General features: G+C 32.0%; 4 protein-coding genes across 15 annotated transcripts; 1 reads left to right on the forward strand and 3 right to left on the reverse strand.

Moving 5' to 3' along the window:
* Positions 1-2755: 2755 nt before the first annotated feature.
* On the reverse strand, positions 2756-6559 carry LOC8277605 (phosphoinositide phospholipase C 6). 2 transcript variants are annotated; one of them, XM_002533603.3, is made up of 9 exons: positions 6049-6559; positions 5159-5355; positions 4902-5037; positions 4569-4799; positions 4279-4490; positions 4065-4182; positions 3711-3857; positions 3530-3616; positions 2756-3243 (listed from the first exon to the last, which is right to left on the reverse strand). In XM_002533603.3, exons 1-9 carry the CDS (start codon positions 6430-6432, stop codon positions 2950-2952), a joined length of 1806 nt encoding a protein of 601 aa, XP_002533649.1. In that variant the 5' UTR covers positions 6433-6559; the 3' UTR covers positions 2756-2949. The 2 variants fall into 2 exon arrangements, with proteins under 2 accessions (XP_002533649.1, XP_048231396.1); XM_048375439.1 differs by having other exon boundaries at positions 3070-3243; positions 3496-3616.
* Positions 6560-7187: 628 nt separating this feature from the next.
* LOC8270427 (peptidyl-prolyl cis-trans isomerase CYP20-1) lies at positions 7188-10128 on the forward strand. Of its 9 annotated transcripts, XM_015728039.3 has the most exons (9): positions 7188-7307; positions 7716-7829; positions 7984-8046; positions 8148-8229; positions 8734-8781; positions 8873-8896; positions 9263-9445; positions 9550-9625; positions 9750-10128. In XM_015728039.3, exons 2-9 carry the CDS (start codon positions 7752-7754, stop codon positions 9886-9888), a joined length of 693 nt encoding a protein of 230 aa, XP_015583525.2. In that variant the 5' UTR covers positions 7188-7307; positions 7716-7751; the 3' UTR covers positions 9889-10128. The 9 variants fall into 9 exon arrangements, with proteins under 9 accessions (XP_015583525.2, XP_048231402.1, XP_048231400.1 ...); XM_048375441.1 differs by lacking the exon at positions 7188-7307 and having other exon boundaries at positions 7573-7829; positions 7984-8022; positions 8157-8229; XM_015728041.3 differs by lacking the exon at positions 7188-7307 and having other exon boundaries at positions 7574-7829; positions 7984-8022.
* Positions 10129-10886: 758 nt separating this feature from the next.
* LOC8270426 (protein EARLY FLOWERING 4) lies at positions 10887-12106 on the reverse strand. 3 transcript variants are annotated; one of them, XM_025159855.2, is made up of 2 exons: positions 11716-12106; positions 10887-11161 (listed from the first exon to the last, which is right to left on the reverse strand). In XM_025159855.2, the coding sequence occupies exons 1-2, from the start codon at positions 12005-12007 to the stop codon at positions 11148-11150; spliced, it is 306 nt and encodes a 101-aa protein (XP_025015623.1). In that variant the 5' UTR covers positions 12008-12106; the 3' UTR covers positions 10887-11147. The 3 variants fall into 3 exon arrangements, with proteins under 3 accessions (XP_025015623.1, XP_015583528.1, XP_002533647.1); XM_015728042.3 differs by lacking the exon at positions 10887-11161 and adding an exon at positions 11485-11647; XM_002533601.3 differs by lacking the exon at positions 10887-11161 and having other exon boundaries at positions 11485-12105.
* A 3602-nt stretch (positions 12107-15708) lies between these two features.
* On the reverse strand, positions 15709-19573 carry LOC8276145 (GDSL esterase/lipase CPRD49). Its single transcript, XM_002533600.4, has 6 exons — positions 19012-19573; positions 18511-18588; positions 17575-17715; positions 16909-16985; positions 16677-16826; positions 15709-16194 (listed from the first exon to the last, which is right to left on the reverse strand). Exons 1-6 carry the CDS (start codon positions 19120-19122, stop codon positions 15981-15983), a joined length of 771 nt encoding a protein of 256 aa, XP_002533646.1. The 5' UTR covers positions 19123-19573; the 3' UTR covers positions 15709-15980.
* Between the last annotated feature and the right edge of the window lie 1024 nt (positions 19574-20597).

Below are 20597 nucleotides of genomic sequence, written 5' to 3' on the forward strand. Positions count from 1 at the left end.
TAGGCTTGCACATTATTTTATTTATACTTATTAAAAATTTAAAATTCTTTATTTAACTTGCCGTGAAACCGAAGCAATTCTTTGTATATAAAATTAGTGGGAGACATGCAATCACTACCGTTATCTTTTTGAGGTAATTAATTGATACAAAAATTGTTATCAATTTGTAATCCTATAAAGTAAATTCCATATTTCAGCTGCAAACTTTAATTAAGCAAAAGCTATTAATACCTCAAAAAGTGAATTAATCACGCCTCGTATCCTAATTAGTATCTACTCTTTTTTAACCACTTTTTGTTTTATTTTATTGATATTTTTAAAGTTTGATGTTATTAAAGCCATATTTATCGTAGCTAAACTGGTAATGTTTATTTATAAAATTAAATAAATTCTAAAATTGAAATTTTTATATATTATATATTATCTATTAATTTTATTATTATTTGTTGAACCTTGAGGTTATTAATTCTATTGCGATGGTTCCAAATAATTGAGAATGACTAATCCTATGTCTAAGTGTTTATATGCAAGGAAAGAAAAATTAGTTTGTCTAAGACAGGGCAGATTTACACCCGTGAACTTGTATTCACGGTCGTGAAGCACTAGTTTTCCAAGCATAGAGAATCTTGCCTCGAGCAGCAAAAGAACAGTAACATTCACGGGATGCTTTCCAGCTGTAAAAATAAGAATTTACGGCCGTAAAAAAATATTTATGCCGATCAAAAAGGATTTCCTCCTGAATAATAAAAGAATTTACAGAAAAACTCACGAGAAAGGTTCCCAAGCCGTGAACATAAATTTCCAACCGTGAACAAACCTTTCCAGCCATGAAGAAGATGTTCACGCCCATGAATGTTGAAATACTCTCCAAATTCTCAATTAATCACAGAAGAGTTAACGACCAATGTTCCCAAGCCATTACATCAACTTTCATGCCCATGAAAAACTATTCATGGCTGTGCAGGATTTCCAACTTTCATGCCCATGAAAAACTATTCATGGCTGTGAAGGATTTCAACTTTTAAAATCTGCTTTTCGCGCTGATGATTCACGCCCATGAAAGACGGCTCACGTCCATGAAACTGCATTTATAACATTTATAGAAACGGCTATTTTCGCATTTAATAAGGGTGCAATGACTCTTTTTCATCTAGAATAATTAAAAAAAATCATTTCTAATGGTTCTAGGTCAAGCAAAAGCATTTATTTTGAACTCCCATTTATGCATTTACACTCGACAAACTATTTGTATTAAAAGATTCAAGCTTGAAAGTAAATCTTTGGGTAGTTAAGCATTTAATTTTTGTATTCAAAGTCTAAAAGGTGAGATTGAGTGTTTGAGTAAGAGATTAAAAAGTTCTTGTAACTAAGATTAAAAATCTTAGAGTAGGTTAGAATGTAAACGTAAGAAAAACAATTAGGTTAGAGTATGAGCCTTTGAGAAAAACACTTGGATTTGTTCTTAACCTTTGTAAAAGAACTTGAATAGAGTTAGGGTTGTAATCTCTATTTGATAATGGAAATTTCAAGAGGATTTTTGAGAAGTGAATGTAGACAAGTATTGGCCGAACCACTATAAATTTTTAATATTGTGAATTGTACTTAATTTTTAATTTAAAATTATTTTTAATTTTGTTTTCAACCAATTATCCCTCTCTTGATTGTCTCTAGAATTATATTATTTAAATAATAAATATTAATAATTGACTATTTATTATACAACTCAAAATTTATTATATCTCAAATAATAATAAAAACTTTATCTTATTACATTTTCCTCAGTTGTTAGCATTCTAATAAACTAAAATACCATGCCTACCATACTAAAATTTTATGTGATTCTTTTGGGCGGATTCTAATGTGAATTCTTGGTTGATGTGCTATTGCATAATGAGAATTACATTCTTTTTGTTGTTCAATAATAATTTAGGTTCATAATGGTAAAAAAATAAAATTAACTTTGTGTAAAAATTGATCGTTTGGTTAGTGTGATAGCTGGACTGTGTTTGCTAAAAAAAATGAAAAGTATGTTTTACTTGTTTAGTTGAGAAGTACCTTTATTTATTTTTAATTTATCGTAAATTAAGGGAAAAAAGAAAAGAAAAAGGAAAAGAAAATCTTGAAGCAACGACTAAAACAAGAAGCATAGTATATGCCCAAGATAAATAAATAAATTACATTATTTCTTGAATTTGAAGCATAGTACCCTTTTTTTTATTCTTTAAAAAGAAAATTTTTTTTATTAAAGAAGGTTATCAATTGAACTTTAAGTCTTTAACATGCCAGACAAAAGAAAAAAATAAAATATAATTCAAGATTAATTGAAGAAAAATAAAATAATAAAAAGCAAATTCTGTTTTTCTAAATAATCTTTTCCAGAAATATTAAAAACTTTAATCTTAAATAACTTTAAAAGTTTCTTTTCGAATCGATATATATCAATTAAACTGCCGATGAAGGTTGATCAATTTATTTTATATTTTTAAATGGAAGTACTAATATTATTTTTAAATGCATGTCTAAAGTTTAAATTCAAAATTTTAGTTAAGTTATAAGAGACTTATACTATCTCATCTGCACGCTCACCATCTCATCTATACGCTTTTGGGTAGAATCGCTCATATTTGATGAAACCTATAATCCAACATATAAAATTACAGCTCTGTCTATTGGCATTCCTTTTGAAAAACCAGAGAGAGATTGCCATATGTGAATATTGTGACATGCTTAACATTGAATCAAAGAGGCAACCTTCTTACTGCAACTGCAACAGCTAATAATGGTATGTTGCATTCAAGATTTCTCATTCTTTTTAACTAGTATAATTACAGTGCCACTGTTTATACATCAATTAGGGCAAACACCTATTTCTGGAGCAAAACCTGTCAATGCTGCTGCAAGCTGCAAGATAAGTACAAAAGGGTATTGTGTAGTATTATCTTACAAGTTTTATACAAACTCAAACTTCATTAGAAGCCTTGCATTGTTCAGCTTTTCTCCTTTCTTATCATGAAGGGGTACTGATCGAATCCCTGGTCTTAGTTCTGAGACAGGCAAACATGTCTGCCCACCGAAGTCATCCTTTTCGGACATGTCATATTCTCGTACTTCAACCCTCAGCAAAGCTAGCTCGGGAACTGTCAAGGGGAATGCGAACTCCTCGTTCCAAGCAGGAGCCCAGTTGTCCTCGATTATTTTCGTTTTTCTCTTGGCATCATCAGCTGGTACCCCAACAATGTAAAGCTGCATACAGATTCATAAGTATGGAGACAAAGATGAGCTCAAAAATGTTTCAAGAAGAACCATAAGTCATTGATATTGAAGCTGACATGTAATTAATAGAATAATGCAATACCAGAATTGTTGGATTGTGTTTTTAGTAGATAATGAACATGTATGGAGATTACATGTGCTTTCTAGTAGTAAAGAACCAAAAATGCAGTAACTGAACAGATTCAGGTGACACTGTAACATGTCGAGAAGTCCATTTCTTACGTTGCCATCCTTTACTTGGATCAGTCTGACTAACCTTTGTGTAGAAGTCTGGTGGTGAGTAGGAATCAAAGTGTGTGTGGCTAAAATCCAACCGCCATCCATCACCCAAATATACTTTTACCTATTAATTGATATATATAGATGCTCTTAGGAGCCAGAAGAGGTCATAATTAGGCAAATGAAACTGAGTTTTCAAGCTAAAGTAATATGCTAACCTTTAATGTCTTAATCACTGATAATGTTCTTTTAGGATCAAACAACTCCTCGTCTTTCTGCATTAGAAAATCAGGCTTTTTCAGGTAACCACACCCTCCATTCCCCCTAAACATCCCATGCATCAACCAAAGTGATTTGCCGTACCCCTGTTCAAGGAAAACAACCATGTTAGAAAGAGTTTTGCACGCATGTATAAAGCCATTACAACCATAAAAGAATAGCAAATTAGAACATCCTAGTTGTCCAAAAATGAAAATATGAAAGCCTGGGAAAACAAATCAACAAAAGCACGTAAAATATAAAGGGTTTTAACTTTTGATTGCCTAATTAATGAAAGGAGGACCCTTTCGAACCTGCATGTTAAATGCAATCATCTGTGCTCCATGCATCCACCCAATTATAGGCTCGTAATTGGAGGAGGTGATCCGTGTTCCTTTAGGATATACTCTCAGAATATTCTCCTGTGTAAATCTGAAGAATATAATTAGAATATATCGGCTATTTGCTGGACGGTAGCAATAAAAACTTCTTTCAGGTTTCTACCAACAACAAGCATCCAATATATACCTCACTAAATCCATTCCATGAGTTGTGGCAGCCTTCTCAAGCTCCTGTTCGCTCAAACTTAGTCGTCTAACTTTATTAGCTGCAACTTTGATTGCATCCTTTAAGGCACCCTTTGGCTTCCCAGCGTGGATTGTAATTAGACGTTTGTATTCAGGGGATGCAAGGTTTCCTGATTTATTGTCACAGTCTTCATCATCTTGATCACTATCACTCTGAAGTTCATGAAAAGATCAAACAAGCATCTTCAACGTCAAAGTTTTTTAATGAGAATAGATTCTTTTCTTGCTTACCCTATGGTCAGCTTCTGCCTCAGCTTCTTCTTCTTCTTCAGATGAATTCCTGCCGTGTGGTGAGCGAGTTTCCTTCATCTTGATACTACTGATACCGCTAGATTCAAGGTATTCTTTTGGTGGTTTGGTTGAAATCATTATCCGATGTTTTAAAGATTCTGGTGAAAGGAATTGGACTAAGCCATCTGACTCAGGATAATACAGCGTGTCTCCAAATATTTGTGTAAGCATCTGCGAGAAACAGAATAAAAAAACAAGGTTACAAGTAAAGACATAGCAAAGATGCTTGTTAAATAAAAATCCAGATCCTTGAAAATAAATTAAAAAGCTAACCTCTGCAACTTTTGCTTGTTGCTCTGCCATGAGGTGGTCTTCTAAAGTAATAATGACAGGGTATGGAGAACTGACAAAAGCATAGTCTCTTATGGACTTCAGACATTTGATAAGTGGCACTGGAGTTGTCAGGGTCCTAATGGATAAAATCAGGAATTCCTTTAGAAGAATTATAGCTAGCAGAATTTGTCTATGATGTTCCTACAATGAATTTCACCAAAAAATGCTATTCTGAGAATCAGAGAATCAATGCATACCTCCCGTGAAGAACAAGAACCTCATCTTTTGTAGAACCTGGCCACAAATCTAGTTCAATTACTCTCACACCTCTTTGCAGAGCCTTTACAATAGGGACCTCGCTACAATCACTGCTCAACTGATTCCCAGTCAGATAGGAATTATGTCCTGTATATATGAAATAATGTGACAATGGAGCAGTCATATCATGGTGTACCTGGAATGAAATATAATTTGTCAAGGGAAAACATGACAGTACATAGTCCCCATACAAAATTCTTCAGAACATATCTGTAGAGAAAAACATACAAAGTCTAGCCACCTAACACAGAAGAGAGACACTAATTCACATGCAAATTATGAAAAATTACCAAAGATACAGACTGTTTAATGCTTCTATAAGCAATCCGGCCATATCAACTTCTTAACATAAAACATGACAAGTCTAAATACTACATGAATATTATTAATTAGATAACCTTTAAAGATCATATTCATTAGCTCAATTGATACGAGAACTTTGTTGAGTACAAACAAATCCTTAATCTGACAATTTGAGTAAGTTCTCAAGTTTGAGTCATCTTCTCCCGGTTTTAAACAGAAAAGAAAAAGAAATTAAGACTTAAATCCTATGCTGCTGGACCTCAACTACATTTCCAGGAAACCCCACCATTTTGCGCCAATCCATAACTATCCTACATGTTCCACTCAAAGCCAATGAACCCACCAATGAAATCAAGCAATAAACCACGTTACCAACATTTAATCCAAAATTAACAAAAAGAAAAACCATCAAATCATGAAATTTTACAATATGAGTAAATTAGGCATGTATTAGCATTAATCAGGACAAGAATTTGATTTCTCCAGCTCAATATTTGAAAATACAAAGAGGGAAAAAAGAGTTGACCTGAGGAATGATAGGACCATTGATATCATCAAAAAGCAAGAAATGGAAAAAATCATCAAGATTAAGACCATATCTAGTGTACTTAGTTATATGATGTCTTTTATTAATAACATCTTCAACAATCCTTTGAGCGTCAGCTAAGGTACAGTCCACCAAATCCTGATGTAAAACCAAGAACCTGCGAAACTGATCGGGACTCATATGACGTTCACCATAAGAAAACTTTGCAAAAACTTCTTTAACATCATTAGGTGGCTCAGCTTCTGTAATCTTGAATTTTCTATTGAAAAGATTGAACATTTTGTAATTGTAACTACCCAGTTCATATTTTGACGGTGGCTCTGGTAATTTCTTGAATTTACGTTCTTTCCTGTAGCTTCCCATATTTTGATCTTGTTCTTGGGTTTCTCTTTCTATCAGAGAAAGAGAGAGATGGTGAGAATAGAGAGAGACAGAGAGAGGGAGAGATTCAGGAGTTCCTGGAAATGTGGAGAATTTGAAGCGGGATTGTTAGAGAAGAGCCATATGAAAATAAAACGACTTAAACGGCTATTTGTCCTGTTAATAGTTTGTCGTTTTCTTCTTTTCTTTTTTAATTATTTGTTTTAAACAATTTTTTCCTTTGGCAAAAGGTGAGAAAAACCCCCTCATCTATTATCGTCATTTTTATCTTCAATTAGCTCTTAATCTTTTTGAAAATGTTGAAGAAAATAAACAGTTAAAAGACGGTTTAGTATTCTGATAATAGTAGAGTTTTTTATATGGTGACTTTATTTAAATATTATCCATTAAATTTTATAAATAAAAATCACCAGTAATCTGTTGAATCCTCCATATTTTATTTTTACTATATTAAGTTTTATTAATTGTAAAAATATATATGATGTTATTAATATTTATGAAATTTAATATTTTATAAAGAATTAATAAATATATGAAAAATATTAAATATTTTTATAATTAAAAAATATATTACTAAATTATAAAAAATGATAAGTGTTTTTAGATATGCTCGGCCTGATCTTTTTGATTTTGTTGATCCTGAAGGTGATAATTATCATTTTGGAGTTTTAATTGAAGAGATTAATTCTGAGAACGGAGAAAGTAAAACAGTAAACAATCTCGGAGGCAAAGCCTTTTCCAGACAGTAACCTAGAACTGGTTGGTGCTCCATTGCTGATTCTTATTTATCTACCTTTCACTCAACTTGAATGAAGATCAGAGTAGTTCTTCATGGCACGCACCATACTCCCATAAAAGTAACTGCCTACTCATTCTTCAAGGCTTTGTTAGTTAGATATAAATCTTGTGAAAGAGTTTCTTTAAATCGAATTCATGCAAAAATCATGTCACTTCTGACATGATTTCTTTTCTTTTAAAATGCTGCCATTTCTTTCTTTCTTTCTTTTCCTTTTAAATTAAGTTGAAAATTGAATTCTAGCAGCTATCAGGTTTTCAAGCATGATAATTTAATCTGAATTCTTGCATTTTTAAGACCTTCCAAAGTCCAAATTTGAGCTTTTATATTTTAATTGTTCAAAAATAATAATAATTTTATCAAGGAATATATTTAAAAGTAAATAAAATATACCCCATAAGCTTTTAACCAGTCCTGAAAGGAAAGCTCCGTTTTCATTCTTTCACTTCACTGTTCTTCTTTTATTCAGGGCGAACTCAAAACACCAAAGAAAAACATATAATCCATGGCCACAACCACACGATTGATCTCAATTGCTCTCTTATGGATCCTCGTTCTCTTTGGAACTCTTGCTTTTATTCAGGCATGATCTGCACTTCTGTTTGTTTCTCAAGAAAATTGAAATAGCAAAATTGCACAACCAGTTTTTTTTTCTTTTCTTGGTTAACAAAGTTGAAATCTTTCTTTTCTTTTCCTTTTAAATTGGGTTTATTAAGAGTGCTCCTTTTTGTTACCAGAATCGATTAAGTGATGGTGGGGTCTCATCAGATTCCAAGGTTATTGATACCAAACTCAGTGAGGTTTTTCTTTATCTTTCTTTCTTGTTTTTAATTATTGTTTTCAATTACTAAATTAAGACTCAACAGAGAAATGTAAGATACCTCTTTGTTTGATTGCCCAGAAACAACAGAGCTCAGAGGAAGATTTGGAAGTAGTAACCCACAAAGTTTACTTCGATATTGAGATTGGTGGAAGGTCAATGGGTATGCTTTCTTAATTAGCTAGCTGAAAAATTACTGATTTCTTATGAAAAAAAAGAACTGTGCGTATGTATATCAATTATTGGGTTTTTGGATTTTCTTCGTGCCTCTTTTTCTTTCTCTGAAAAATGTTTATATCAGCAATTTCAGTATTACTGTAAGTAATAAGGTTGCACTTCTCCATCTAACAAGATCTAGAACTTTATGGTGGGTGGTTGGTCTTACCGCAAAGTACTAATTCAAAGAACAATAACATCTTTATAGTGGGTAAAAAAGGTGATTTTTGTTTTGCTTGTTTTTAAGTTAATGTGCTGAAATTATTAAGAGGATAAGTTCGGATATTGTTACTGGATTGTTCTTCGTGTTCTTTCAATGTGACCTGATATTGACTTGCTAGTTAAGATCTGTATACACCATTTATTACATGAATCATTCTCTCATATGTTCTACATTTGTTTACACTCTTTAGATCTTTCTTGCAATGTTCATGACTTCCCTTACTTTCAGGTCGCATTGTAATGGGTCTCTTTGGTAAAACAGTTCCTAAGACTGTAGGTATGGAATCCAAGTTCACGGGGAATGCTATCTCATCTCTTTCTTGGATGTATTCTTATTCTAAATACTATCTGCTTGTTTTTTGTTGCAGAAAATTTTCGAGCACTTTGCACGGGTAGCCAAGTAACTTTTGCCCCCTTCTTTTATGCAAATTTCATTCCGGTAGCTGCAGTTTCGTTCTGTGCACTAAAAATTAGATTAGCCATCAGAGCAAGACTAAATTTGAGATATGAATGAAATGAAATTAAGTACTTTTCTTTTCATCTGCTCTTAAGTCTGGGAGCAGATATATGATTCACGATATTGATTTTATTAGGAATCATCAGCACAATAAAAGCATTCTTTTAGAATTACACTGCTCAATCATGCTAGAGGACTAAGAGGAGTAATGGCCCTGACCTTGTTGCTGAATTGCAGCACTGATATAGGCTTGAAAATTCTACTTATACATCTTATATATGGTGAAATCCTGTCGTCATAGGGGAGAAAGGAATGGGAAAGAGTGGGAAGCCTCTCCACTACAAAGGGAGCACATTTCACAGGATTATTCCTAGCTTTATGATCCAGGGAGGTGATTTTACACGCGGTGATGGCCGAGGCGGAGAGTCAATCTATGGTGAGAAGTTTGCTGATGAAAACTTTAAGCTGAAGCATACTGAACCAGGTAAGCTGGAACTTGGAAGTTCTCTCAGGTGTTTTATAATTTGTGGGAAATATATTGTCTTAAAGAGGCATTACTAATAATGTAATCTCAAATTCCAACAACAGGACTTCTATCAATGGCAAATGCTGGGCAAGATACCAATGGATCACAATTCTTTATCACTACTGTAATGACCAGCTGGTAAGCATTTTGGCAGTTGCTACTTAATGTGGTCATAAATGGGTTAAAAAGTGTATTTGTGGCCCTGTTGTTGATGTTTTCCTGAATTCATGTGCAAGCACTTTGTTCACTTTTTTCTTGAAAGGTTGGATGGCCACCATGTGGTGTTTGGCAAGGTGCTTTCTGGCATGGATGTTGTTTACAAGATTGAAGGTGAAGGAAGTGAGAACGGAATACCTAAAAGAAAAGTTGTCATATTAGACAGTGGTGAAATGCCTTTGTGACAACTGAGAATCCTTACTGTCAAACTCTGTCTCTCTTGCTCGCTCTTGTGAACACTCATTGCACAGAAAAACAGATTTGCATATTCACTGTTGTAATGCCTTATTTCCACCTTGGCGGGTTCCAAGATTTTTTCACTAGGTTTAGCAAGACTTTTAGTAGAACATGGTTAATTTCTTGTAAGCACGCTCCTATGAATTGTTATTGGAAGTACTTTTGATGCGATTGTGCTACTTACCATACTATCATGACTTCCCAGATTCCTTGTGTATTTTTAGTGAAGAATCATATAAATGAGGATTAAGTACAGAGCTAATCACTCAGTATTGATTGCCAGAGAGTTCTTTTTTTCTTAAGACGAATTGATCGCCACTGGTATTAATAATGCTTTAGAATACAGAGAGTTGGATTCATACAATACACGAGACTTTATAAGATTCATGTTCATGGGTAAGCTCATATCTTGCCTCAAATCATATTTTTATGCTACGCATTCATTCAATATTTTAAGTTGTCAATTAAGCTACTGAAATAAGTTGTTTGCACTCCCCAAAAACAGGACTAATGCCAATGACAAATATTGTAACACTGATGATTACAGTTCATTAACAGAAAATGAAGAGACATCAGTAACAGAAACTGAAGCAAATGTTCTTCTCAGCAGGGTAAAGGCATCAGCAATTAACAGTGAAAAGATGGCACTTCCTACAATTTATGTTTGATCGGTAAGCCATCAATCTTATCTTAGAAGAAACTAGACCATAAAATAGTGTTTTGTACTCTGGCAAAACATACCATCTTTGTCCAAAAATGGAAGGAAAAAGGAGATTAGACGCTCATGATTAAAGGGTTTCTACAGAGCAAAAAGCCTGTAAGACGGATGAAACCCTTTCATAACTGGAAACTCAGTATATCTATGTAGTAGTGTTAATATCAATAAAAAGACGATTGACCAAATGAAGTGATTAGGAAACTGAAACATTATCGAAAATCTTCATACTTAATCTAGTGCAGACCAACTTGAGACACTATTAGAACAAGTCCAAATGAGAAACTGAAACATACATATGCAAATCCAAAGTACTGAAAATAGACTACTAAATTCTGCTTCTTGGAAACAGAACTCCCGAGTATATATGAAATTTGATGAAATTATGTCAAGCCTAAAAGTTAAAGAAAGACTGTGAAAGCAGCATATGACTTCCTCGTAGAACTCGATTGAAGGAAAACAAAAACCAGCACTAGACGGTTCCACAGGGCATCATGCTAACACATCTGCAGGATTCCAAAATCAATCCCCATCTTATATAAGCAACAGTCTCCTCATCTAAATCTTAAAGCACACCACTCCTAAGAATTTAATTCACTGTAGTGACAGCAAAGTCTAAAACGCAAGCACTCAAATGAATTAGTCAATTCTTATGTTTCAAAAATACCATACTTGCTAGTATTCAAGCTTATTTTGAAAGAATGAACCATATTTGCAAAAGACTAAATCCCTTCAAAATTTACACTCAACTAATTCAAAATCTTCTCTTTAAGTAGGGTTCAAGCCACTAAAATGATAAAGTCACCTCATTTCAATCACACAAATTGAATAAACACATAAATAAACATTTATTTATTAATTTATAACTTGCAAATTACATAGCCAATTATGAAACTGAAAACACACACAGTGGTAATAATAACAATAACAGGTGAAATTCAACTTCTGCCGCTGCTATTAGAACCATTACCGCTGCCATTACCGTTACGGTGCTGATGGTAAGAACTAGAGAAATTAGAATTCAAATCAGAATAAAGAGAAACAACTTTAGAAATATTACCATTAAGTTCTTGAATTAAAGCAACGTTCTTGACCATGTTATCAGGAATTCTTGACTGATGGTTTTCATTAACTTGCTGGATCAAACTTCGGTTCCTGTCTAAAACTGATTGTACTTGTCTGAATGTTGTGTTAAATGTTGACCAAACTTGTGGGTCTCCAGCTTCTTCTTCGTCGTCGTCTTCGTTATGGTGACGGTTGTTCTTGTGACGACGCTTTGAGTTTGAGGTTGCGTTGTTGTCCATAGTTGAATCTTTGCCGGCGGTTGAGATTGACCCGAATGATGAGGTCATATGGTGGTAATAAAATTACTTTGATCCGACATTACTGTCTCTAATGTTTTTTTTTTTCCTATGGGTTTGTGTTTTTGAGTTGAGAGAAGTCTTAGCGGTGGTGGTCATATATAGGCCTCGTTTTTTTTTGTTTTTTTTCTTTTGATTACGCGACTTCTGGGAGCGTGTATAACACCACTTGTGGATAACTATCTTCTTTTTCTCATATAAGAGTTGCCCACACCTGAATAATTATTTTCCTTTAAAAAACTAAATTTATTATAGTAATATTGTATATAAAAATAGTTTTTATATAATAATAAAAAATTATAGTGAAATTTAAGCCAGTTGTAAATATAGATAAATTTTATATTGTAATAAATTATAAAATTATAAATTTTATTTTAAAAATATATTTTTACATAAAAATATTTATATATTTATTTTCGAAAATATATATTATAATTTATTTTATTTATTGTATTGTATTATTATTTTTACCAATTTTATTGTATAATATAATAAAATATTATTATATGTTATCTCTTATTGTTATCATTTTATTAAAAATATTAAGTATTAAATAAAAGAAATTAGTACTGAAATTTCTGTCATGTTATAATTTTCTCATAATCATAAATTTTATTTTACCCCCAAGTATATAATTACAAGGTAATTTTGCTATATTTAGAAATTACTTCTTAAAAATATTAATTTTAAATTTCAGAACTTATTATTATCATATTTTCAATAATTTGTGAATAATTGATTAGATTTTTCTTTTAAATTATAATAGAGATTACATTTTAAAAATAGGCGAAAAAATATCAAGTCATTATCAAGGCTAATGCCACAATAAAATTATGGTGTAAATTAAATGTCTTTGAAATTTTGAAATTTTATTATAACTAGTACATGTTAATTTAAATTTATTAATTAAAATAACTAATTAATATTATCCTATTAATCATTATTTTCACGTGGAAAGATAAATATACATAAAAAGAAAAAAGTATATGAGTGTATATATTTGTTTGTGGAATTTTTAGTTTTTATTTTTTTAAGATTCATTGTAAAAAGTACAATTTTTATAATTTTATACAAATTTTACGATTTAATTACAATTCTTTTGGAAATTTTTTTTTGCAATTTGATGTACCATAATTATTTGAAGTAACTACCTAGGATCTAAGAAGACTTAAAAACAGTATAATACAACACAAAAAAAGGTATTATTTTACAAACTTTTCTATCTATAATCCATTTAATTTGAATAATTATTTGTATATTTGAAGAAATTACTTTATAAATTTTAACTGGATAAATATTTTTAGATTTATTTCTAAAATTTGAAAGTAAAAAAAAAATGAAGATTTTATTAATTTTAACTTTTATTGTACCTTTATATAGTGCTTAAATATTATTACAATGAAGAACTATCATATTATACTTTCTAGTGTGGCATATTCTGAAATTTGACTATTTAATTATCGAGCATAACATGAAATATTTTTTTCACTAGTAACAAATATAATTATTGAAGGTATGGACTTTTCAAACATTTGATTTAGGCAAATATATAAACAAATATTTAAATCAAGAAATAGAATATGTGATGGTGCAAGTAAATCACACGCGCTAAAGGTGCGAATGGAGAAGGAATGAAGAGAAAATATCTGATGGTGGAGCTGAATGAAGTGGAAGAAAGATATGAGGAAAGTATGCCACGCCAACAAAAAGTGCATGTTCTTTTTTCCTTGTCAGTGTCGGATATTTACTGGAAAATAAATATCTTCAAAAATATCAAAGTGCTGCTCTGTACTTCCTTCCTTCTATTTTCTATTTTAATTCATTTTCTTCTTTCTTTCTTTTGCAGAATCTTTTCCACTTAAAAAGTTTCTTTTTCTTTTCTGTTTTTCAATATTTTTATAAATTCTTAATTACTAAAGAATATTCCTTTGCCCAAAGGTGAATCCCAAAGATGATTTGTTCTTCTAGAAAAGTGAGGTTATATTTCAAGATTTACATAAACTAATAAACAAGAATTTAAATTAATTATTGAGTTTTTTAGTGAGTTTTAAAGTATTATAGATATTAAAAATGTAATAATTTTTTATATTTCATATCCTTTATAGAAAAGTATTTTCAAAATATATAACCAAAACCCATCTTTTATATAATTTTGTTAACATAACTATACAACAGAAAATAAATAATTTTTGTTCAAAATATAGAAAAATATTTTCTGCCAATTAAACAGAGTCTAGATCACATCTACTTTTCCAAGCCAATAAAAGGCATCAAAATTCACAAGAATCACTAAATAGAGATATTTCTTGTCCCATTAAAGTAAAAAAAGGAAGAATCTCAAGAAGTTCCATTTCTAGATATTTTGACACATAATATAAGATTCTATGCACAAATTTATTTTTAAAAAATATTGCATTATTTTAAAGAAAAAAAAAGACGAATATTTCTAAGTTCCAATGAATAGAAAAAATATATTATCAGAGTATAAAGAGATGACTACTCTCTTATTGAATCGAAATAATCTATGGACTATTAGATTTTTAATTTTTTTCTAAAAGAAAATATTTATTTAAAATTTTAATAGTACAAAAATACCAGTTAAAGCTAAATTCTATGAGTTAAACAGGTGAAGTTTAGTGGGCTTTCTACCTTTATTTGCCTTTCATTTAATTGAGATAACCTCACATTGTTTAGTTAATTATAAGCTAATTATCAATTTCAAAAAAAAGAGAAAACCAAATTATAAGCTGTGTGAAAAGTGTACGTATTAAGAAAGCGAGGAAAAGAAATAAATAAAAGCTAGTTCATGAAAGGCGATGAATTATTACTTCTTTTTCTTTTCTTTAGAAAGAAACACGAGAGAAAAGAGATCAGAAGCAACTTCATTCAATCATTCATCATCATCTTATCACATAATCCAGGAGGCATTTCGTGATGCAGGTTTGTTGCTTGGTGGAATCTATCAAAATTGGCTGCTCATCACATTGAAGAGCTTAGCTGTTTCATGCAGCAAGTTGTTTGCTTTGCATGTGCTGCAAGAATTTCTATCACCAAAGATATGTCAATCTGAACCAAAGCGTCAAAGAGGATATTATGATTGTAAAAGGAAATCCAACCAAATAATAAACTGCATTTGAGGTCTCATGAAGCTCATTATCAAGGCTAAACTCCATGGATGATGCTTGAGGCACTAGCTTTCGCTGCATTATCCATGGCAGTAGATTATTATCTAAATCGATCACTTTCTATTGAGTTCATCACTACAACTTAATAAAGACACCAACTTTATACGTGATATCAATAATCCATCCTTGATTCGGATGTTCATTGCGGTAATCCATCCTTGATTCGGATGTTCATCCAAGTAAAACGGACAATGAACAATTGCAAAACTACATGCCAAATCAGGAAAGAAAGAACCAGAAACTGACGGTTATAAAAAGCAAGTTCTTTTTACATGCTGCCATACACCAAATTGAAAGAAAGGAACAAAAGGAAAATGGCAGGTACTTGGCTGGTCCAACACAAGGCACGAGAAAGAACACAACGAATAGATAAATATTATGTCAACAGAAAATGTGCAACAGATGCTAAGAAAAACAAAATCAACTGATTTCCAAGCTCCAGTGACCAGATCCCTTAATTAAGATATACTTGTTCATTTTTCTTTTCCAAAAGAAAGAATGCTAGTATAGATTGAACATTGATTTCTATTACTAAAATTGAATCGAGCACATGCACATAATATGTTCCAAATGGAAGTCTATACGTAGCTATTTTAGGAAAATGACATACAAAGTCACTAAAAAGTCTGCTATACAATAGACAATAGCATTGGGATTACTTTTTTTTCCTTTTTTTCTAGTTCTCATTAAATATTCTTGTGAAATCAACCCTTGGTGAAGTTGTGGCTGAAACCTCTCTGGCAATGGGAAAAACATAGACATAAAGATAATATGACAACCTATTCCCAGTGAACTTCCCTGTGAAATGTCCACTCAGATGGATTTAGAGTTGTTTCTCCATCCACAGCTACAGGGTAATATGATGAGTCTTCCGGAAATTCAGTGGGAATGGACTTCCAATGTAGAGATGGAGTCCACTCAGCTTCCTTCAGCACCTTCAATATCTCCTCTACAACTATTTTGCTCCCTTCAGCAGCTAAATGAATCCCATCCCTGAGAAAAATGACAAACTTCAAAAGTTGAACTCTAGATAAAGGAACTATAAATTTGGACTCAGAAGTATATAACTTCCCAAAAATCAGTCAATAAATTATGTCAATATAAACAATGAGTATTCTCTCACTAGGACTTGCTTCTCAGTACAAACTCATGTGAAATAATTCTGAGAATCTAAGCCTTCACAGGAAGACTGCATCATTATTCGTCTACCGTAAAACCTGATGCTACCAAGTCAACCACAGAGCTGAATCGGCTCGTTTTTTTTCCCATAGGTGGAGAAAGGAGTCACATCTATCTAGAGGTATTTATATATGAACTTGAGACAATCTTGAGCTTTTAATTTTATTTTATTTTTAATATTTTGCTGTTTTGAATAAGGAGATAGTTTGACTACTTGATTCCAACATATATTTCACTTCAGAACCTTTATAAGTATGGATACACAAGATACGAAAGATTTGGCCAGAAGAACGTACGTAAAGCAGGCAGTTTTCCAATCACTTCTTTTCTGGAATGCATGGAAAAGATCAATAACCTTCACATCCAACTCATCACACAGTGTTATACAAGCTTCTGAGTACTTTTGGCACAATTCATTTGTTCGTACCAGCTCACTAAAAATTCCGCTGATTCAAGAATAACAAATAATTCAGAATTTTAATATTCATAACGGGAAATAATGAAAGCAAGGATTATATATCAGAGCACCTGGTGTTTGAACGAACCCTCTCCTCATCAACTGGAGGACAGCTCAGGAAAATGATGCGTGTCTTCTCTGAAAGGCTCTGATTTAGAATATATATGTTAGAATAAACAACAAAAGTCCTCGGTAAAGTTCATATAAGATCACATGGCAAGACAAAAGTAGCGAGCTAATAAAAGAACAGTGTACGCATAAAGACAATTAAGCATTCATAGGCATAGGCTGAATAGGGAACACTTGTGGTCTAAATTGTTGTAGTAGCTCAAACCTTCCCGATTTAGTCACTGGTAAAGGAAGCCCATTTCCATTTTCCAATCAAATGAATCCATGGAACTCATATTTTTTTTCTTTTCTTTATTTACTTCCTGAAAATCAATCTTCCATTTTTTTATAAGTTCATCCAGAAAAAGAAAACAATTAGGGATGTGTTAATTGAAATTTCATAAATAAATACCGTAGTTAATTGGATAAGTTAATTAGTTCCAGAAAAATTAGAGACATGCAGTGGCCACATATAGGTTCCAAGTATTACTGCTATTGTGGAACCCTCTTCAATAAGCACAAATCTTACTACCAGAACTTAGAGCAGTGAAGCTTTATCCTTTTCTAAAAATTAATTGCCTTGCTCTCTGAATCAATTGGATATTATCAATTAAAAGTAAAGAAAGAACCTTAAGATGAATGGCAATCTTCCTCATGTTTTCAATGTACTCAGGAAGTGGCACATGAGGACCCAGGCCAGATGAGTGAGGCCCCATTGAATCATTGCCACCAAAATAAACTATCACCAAATCTGGCTGTATATCAGCATCCTAATGGAAGCAAAAACACAGCAACTGCATAAGATAAATGCACATAGAGCTCTTAATATTTAAAATAAAAATCATTAAAATAACCCCATGTGCAAAGACACTGTGAATTTGCATCAAATATGCTAAAATAGAAGAGGAAGACCAGCAAAAAACAATAAAACAAAACACTCATTTAGTTCTCTTGATGTTACTGTGAATATTTACTTAGTTCTCTTGATGTTACTGAGATATTTATGAGTTTAATTTTCAGTTATTGACCTGTGTGCTGCATGATTGCTGAATTTGCAAAGGCTTTTTCATGCATATTATAACTCTAAAGAGCAAATACAAAGGAACAGTCAGTTCTAGCTTCCATGAAAAATGAATGCAACAATCAGAGGGTGCTACAAGAAAAAGGAAAATGTATGGAATTCATGTATACTATACTTGCAATGCCAGACACATCCATTTTCTATATGTTAATGGTTACAACTTATGATGGACAGGCAATCCTTATCTGTGCATCTGTCAACTAGCACATATTCTGCAAACAATCAATTTTCATGTTTTACAGACATCCACAAGGACACCAGAAATGATAGAAACAGCTAATCCGAAGATCCAGTGACTCTATTCCTAGATGATAGACCTTTCAAATGAGCTATTTTAAACAAGAAAAATTCCACTAACTTCCTCTATCACTAGTCTCTCATGCATACAATGTTCTTGCATAAACATATCAAACTAAAACCACCTAGCATCATCAGATTTCAGAAAATGATATAATACTTGCAGCCAAGGATACAACATGAATACCTTGGGAAAAATTTGATCCATGACCTCAACAGCACGTCTTGAATTCCATGCATAGTACCCTCGCAACAATATGTCTGCCTGTGATCAATCAGCAGCCATAATAAGATTGCAACAGAAACAAATCAGAAAATGTAAAATGTAGTAGTGACACCGATACACTAGTGCTCAAGAGTGATACAGATGTGTTTTGTTTATTTATACAGCAAATCATATTTAATGATTTAAATCAACAAAAATGAGCATTGGGTTATTGACCGAAATCTTAGAAAATTCGATTAGAACCTCCTTCTCCTATTTCCCCATTAAACAATAAAGACCCATTATCTAAAACCATGAGTAAAGATGAAGTAAAACATTAAATTAACTAAACACTGGACAAAGTCCGAGAATTACACAAAACTACCACAAAAGAAATATCAAAAAAAGAACAGAAGCAACATTGAATCAAATAAAAAAAAAAAAAAAAAAGATACAAAGCAAAGAAAAGGTAAAGCTAAATACTTTACGAGCGTAGATATCGGAGAGATGGGAACCCCAACCGCCATGGCTGAAACTGAGCTGGACAATGGAGGATCCAAAGAGCACAAACTGTGGCCTTGTTGGTCCCACCATTCCTCTCTCTCTCTCTCTCTCTCTCTCTCTCTCTCTCTTCTCTGAGAAAGATTCAATCTTTATTTATTTGCTTCACTTCTTCCACACACAAAACACATAAAAACTTCAATTTTCAACAACCCACTATTTTGCTTATTACTGATCCATTCCCATCTTATGTATCAATTATCAAAAGGGATGTCTTTTTGACATTTTGCTGCTGATCCTCAAAAAGGAGGACTCGACTATTAATGCATATTTCATTTATTGCACTTCCACCTTCCATAGCTCCATAAATTCTGCGGGCAAAAATGGTTCTACTTTCTTTAATCTCATGACAACTGTACTTTCCTTCGCAATCTTTTTTTTCTTTTAGTGTTTGGATATATTGACATGAAAATAAAATTTTCTTTAGTTTTTATTCTGCAATTCTGTAGGATCCTACTTTATTGGTCCTTTTCTATATTGTTTAATGACAAAAAATGAGAAAACAAATGGTTTTATTAAGAAATCTAGACTAAGACTTTGTATATGCATTGGTAGTAGACTTTATCATTTCAATAATATTCAATTACTTTATATTATTTTATATTACGCATCAATGGATAATAATCGAGAAAAAAGGGAAGAGAATAAGAAAAAACTAATTCTAATAATGTTTAATTATTAAATTTGTTAAAAGAAAATCTCCTTCTACTTTAAATTGTTTACGCTATAAAAACTTCAACTCATTAAAAAATATTAAAATTTAGTTAATTGTTATTTTTGTTCATATAATTTTAATAAAAAAAGTCAATATCTAATTAATTCTCATCCTTTCCTATTATTTATTATGTAGCCAAATACAAGAGGATAAATATTTTTTCTTCACTTTCTTTTACTTTTAAAATACATTTTCCTCTCTCCTTTCTACATTTATCATGCATAGCATTAGGCAAATATATTAGGTATTGTCCAGAGATATTTTTGGAAAAAATATAACTAAGTAAATAAATACAATGTCATTCATATTCAATACAACAAGACTCCATGCTTTCTTTTCATACCTACCGCCCACCACCACCACCCACTTTTTTTTTTCTCAGGAAAAAAAAAAAAAAAACTATATATCCCCATCAAAGAAAGCAAGTAAGATTCCATGATTTAGATGGAGAAATAGAGGAAATGATTATTATGAGGAAATGGGGGTGAGTACTGAGTAGTAATTGCCTAAACATTTGCCCTACCAAACAAACCAACCTTATTTGGCTCCTCCATTAATGCTACCTTATGACTTGTCTATGTGGATGCTAATGTAAACTAGAAGTCAATCCTTCTCTTTTGTTATATGCCATTAATTGAAAATTCAGTGACTTACAGACACTGGATATTAATGATGCAAAATAAGGACCTGCCAATCCTTGCCAGTTGATATGTTGTTCAGCCTTGTAAAGCAAATTCAAACCTAATGTTTGGTTGAAAAGTAAAGAGAAGATTCTAACGTGTGCCTGCCAGCT

The sequence above is a fragment of the Ricinus communis genome, chromosome 6, assembly GCF_019578655.1.
Source record: "Ricinus communis isolate WT05 ecotype wild-type chromosome 6, ASM1957865v1, whole genome shotgun sequence".
In the NCBI taxonomy this organism is placed as follows: domain Eukaryota; kingdom Viridiplantae; phylum Streptophyta; class Magnoliopsida; order Malpighiales; family Euphorbiaceae; genus Ricinus; species Ricinus communis.